This window comes from Cupressus sempervirens, chromosome 5 (genome assembly GCF_028749045.1).
Source record: "Cupressus sempervirens isolate cs-2001-9-10 chromosome 5, ASM2874904v1, whole genome shotgun sequence".
NCBI classification, from domain to species: Eukaryota; Viridiplantae; Streptophyta; class Pinopsida; order Cupressales; family Cupressaceae; genus Cupressus; species Cupressus sempervirens.
Window position 1 is genome coordinate 845,109,226 of NC_143122.1, and position 4,051 is coordinate 845,113,276.

The 4,051-nt window shown below is 39.4% G+C and overlaps 1 protein-coding gene across 1 annotated transcript; it reads left to right on the top strand.

Moving 5' to 3' along the window:
* Nucleotides 1-1,372: 1,372 nt before the first annotated feature.
* On the top strand, nucleotides 1,373-3,700 carry LOC149558557 (L-type lectin-domain containing receptor kinase IX.1-like). Its single transcript, XM_089830920.1, has 3 exons — nucleotides 1,373-1,407; nucleotides 1,627-1,716; nucleotides 2,485-3,700. The coding sequence occupies exons 1-3, from the start codon at nucleotides 1,373-1,375 to the stop codon at nucleotides 3,698-3,700; spliced, it is 1,341 nt and encodes a 446-aa protein (XP_089687046.1).
* The last annotated feature ends 351 nt before the right edge of the window (nucleotides 3,701-4,051 follow it).

A 4,051-nucleotide genomic window follows, 5' to 3' on the forward strand; every position in this document is an offset into this window, starting at 1 on the left:
AAATGGATTCTACTGTTGTGATAGAAATCCAAAAACCTAAAACTAGTGTTTATAGCTTGTCAAAACTATTCAGATGCATCCTCCTTCGACTAGGAATGACAATGCTTGACTTAAACCAACAAGTATTTGGTATAAACTGCTCTTACTTTGAAGGCCTTGTGCATCCAGTGAGATTTTATGCAACTCCCTATCATTGCCCCACAACCCCATTTCTCTTTCTTGTTCACAATAGCCTACCTAATTTCCAATGCACTCCCCTATTTTATTACACTCAATTTGGCTTGTTTTTAAGTTCTTTAAAATTTTCTTCCATCATCTTCCCTATGAAAATTCAACTTCTACTTGATGTGTATTTTTGTGTTTAGAATTTGAGTTTAATGGTCTTCTTAGAAAACAATCTAAAATTGATTCAATAAATTAGTTACTTTTAAAGGCTTTCAGTCTTGGCATATGTGGTGATGAAAAATACTTGTCATGCCTATGTTTACTTCCACATTAGGTGTACATGTGTATGAGGTCAATTGTAGCTAAAATCTTTCTCTGTTTTTGTATGTGCATACCCATTTCCAAAGCCTGAAGTCAGCACATGTAGAGAACATACCTGTAAAGGTTTTTTAATTAGAGTTTAGTTTTTTAAAAACTATCAAAAGCTTTAGCCTTTTAAGCAACATTTGAAACCATGTATTAAAGTTTACAATTAAAACAAGTTTAAGTTCCATCTAATTTGTTTCAACATCTATGTGATGAGCATGCAATCTTGAGTGAAAGATGTAAAGCTACCAAAGCCTATCACCATCTATCCACATGCAAGTCTCAAGTCATCATCAATGTTCCTACTCATTCAATCAGTCTGCCTTGCTCCCTTCTTGTATCTCTTATTTGTAAAACCTTAGACTTTTATTTTTCCTTATTTTAAAAGGTGCTAGCTCAATGGATGAGCCCCTACATTACAAGCAAGGGATGGTGGTTCAAATCCATCATGCCTTAACATGAATTAATTAATTACACTGCTATATATATATATATAGAACTTATTATTTTCATACCATCTTTTCTCGAACTATTTTGAAGAAGAAAATAAGCGAGATTAAAGACGTTTCTATAAAGAAAATACTAAAATCATCTCTAAGACACAATAATAGTGTTGTTCCTTATTGTCTACACAACTTTTTTTTTGTCTTCATTTACAACAATTTACTCAAAAATTATCTCCAATATTATCTTAAAACCCCCCTTCATGTTGTAGTGATCACCCAATGTCCTAATAAGATTCATCTTCTATTTTGATCAAAAGAGAGGGACTTCAGCTCCTTTAAGTGCTCTTGTTTTCTAGGAAATTCCGGATAATAATATTAGAGAAAACAAACTCACGATGTTATACGGAAAATTGGACGTTTATGATATCCGGTATTTTGTGGGCCATGCCTATTCGCCTTGAAAAGACTAAACTTGTAGAACATTGCAAGAAGAACCGCTGAGAATTTCAACGTATTCGATGTGTTTCTTTAGTAATGCCCAAAGGGATTCCACAAAAAACTCCGTAGCGGATGACATCGAAAATATTTCTCTTGCACGCTCTTCATGATATCTCAACGTCAACGAAGACCTCGATGCGTTTCGTCGAAGTTTCATCGTGACTAGCAATTTCCCAGGGCTTATCCGTCACAAAACAATCATGAAATTTAACGCAACACGGAGAGGCCTATCTGTTCGTTGGTAGGCCAAAATGGAATCATCCTACCACCTGCAAGAAATGCTTAACTTCTATGTGTTTTCTAGGAAATGCCGAATCATAAAATTAGTTAGTTATCTAGAGAGAACAAACTAACGAGGCATTTAACATTTTGTAGAAACAACTCCACTTATATGCTATCCACCGTCTTGTGCACCATGCCCGCCGACCTTCATAAAGACTAAAATGGAATATCAAACGAGAAGCCCATGTATTTCACAATTAGTTTGTACTTCGTTAGAATATCCACAAGGATTTCCACCAAGAATTATACGTTGCTTGATATCAAAAAGAGTTTTCTTGGGCTCTGATCCCTACGTCCACGAAGAGCTCGATGAAATCTGTGGGCCATCAAAGGTCCATCCCGACTAACTAATCGGAAGGTCCATCCTGTAAGATAATAATGAAGAGAGAGGCCTATGTGTTCGTTCCTATCTCGAAATGGAATCGGCTGAACAATTGCAATAGCCTTCTTCCTATGAAAGGCACTACAAAATATAATTGCTAACAAATTACCCTCAGAGACCCTCTAAATCACATATTAGGATGGCTAAATTCACTCACCCTACACGGGCCTTCCTTTTCTTAACCTGTGTTGCTCTTTTCCTATTATCATCGCATGCAGGAAACGTTACTTTTAGCTTCCCTCCTCTAACAGGTATAGAAAGGAAAAATGATGCCACATATCAAGAGAGTAATCAAGGAGCCCTGCAGCTTACATGAAATGAAGCATCAGGGAACCTTAAGAACAGTTCCGGCTGGGCATATTATACTGACCGTATTCCGCTATGGAATAGGTCTACTGGGGCTCTGGCCAATTTTTCAACTTACTTTCAATTCAATATTGATCTGAACAACGAAATATACAATAATCATGGAGATGGACTTGCGCTCTTCATGGCACCATTCGAACTGGAACCACCAGAGGACGCTTATGGTGGATTTCTTGGCTTGTTTAATGAGGAAAGCTTTAAACAATCATCTTATCAGATGGTTGCTGTGGAGTTTGATACATACAACAACGATTGGGATCTTGATGACAATCATGTTGGGATCAACGTCAATAGCATTTTTTTGAAGTTGATTTTTCCGCTCAATACATCTAGTCTATTCAATCGCTCTACAGACCAAAATCTCACAAACGCGACATGGGATGCCTGGGTGGATTATGACGGTGTAGAAAAGGTTCTGCACTTCTTTCTCTGGTATAATTCTTCTAAACCCAAAATTCCTCTATTTAACCACACAATAGATCTGAGCAACTATCTACCAGAGTACATCAAGATTGGCTTCTCGGCTGCCATTGGAGAGTACACAGAGACGCACACCGTAAAAGTTTGGAATTTTACTTCTAAATATTCGTGGGAAGTCGGACCTCCTGGTGAATTACATAGAAATGGCAATGCAAACAGATTTTCTGTGAAAGTTTATTTGATATGCGTGTTCTTCGTTGTTGTGGTCCTATGTGGCTTCATAGTTGTTCGCTGGTGGCAGTATTTCAGAAAAAGGGAAAGAGAAGGTAAGGCTAGGGAAGAGAGCGATCCAGAGCTAGAAGAATGCTGTTCTCATGGCCCCCGAAGCTTTTCCTACGTCGAGCTCAGTGCCGCGACAAGAAATTTCTGCGAGAAAGAAAAGCTTGGACAAGGCGGCTTCGGCAGCGTTTACAAAGGAATCCTGCCCGGCACAGGGGACGCGCTGTCTGTGAAAAGAATAGCTCAAGGATCGAGACAAGGAAGAAAGGAGTATGTCTCCGAAGTTCAAACAATCAGCAGGTTGAGACACCGTAATCTTGTGCGGCTTTTAGGATGGTGCCACGAAAAGGGAGAGTTACTTCTGGTCTACGAGTACTCTCCAAATGGGAATCGGGATAAACACATTTTTGGGGAACAGGAGGATACGCTTGATTGGAGCCGAAGATATAGTATTGCCTCTGACATTGCCTCTGCTCTTGTTTATCTCCACGAATAGTGGGACCAGCGTGTCATTCATCGAGACGTGAAGGCAAGCAACGTAATGTTGGATTCTGATTTCAATGCCAAGTTGGGTGATTTTGGTTTGGCGAGACTGATGGAACGTGACTAGGAGGATTCCCATACGACCATGGTGGCGGGCACGCGGGGGTATGTTGCTCTAGAGTACTATATAATAGGGAAAACCAGTCCAGAAGCTGACGTGTACAGCTTTTGTGCGGTTACACTAGAAATTGCCTGCGGAAGGCGGCCGATTGATCACAGCCTTGAAGAACACAATTGTTTCCCTTTTCTTGTCAACATCTATTGCATACTGGACCTTCTGATGTACGGACCACTTTCATTTGTA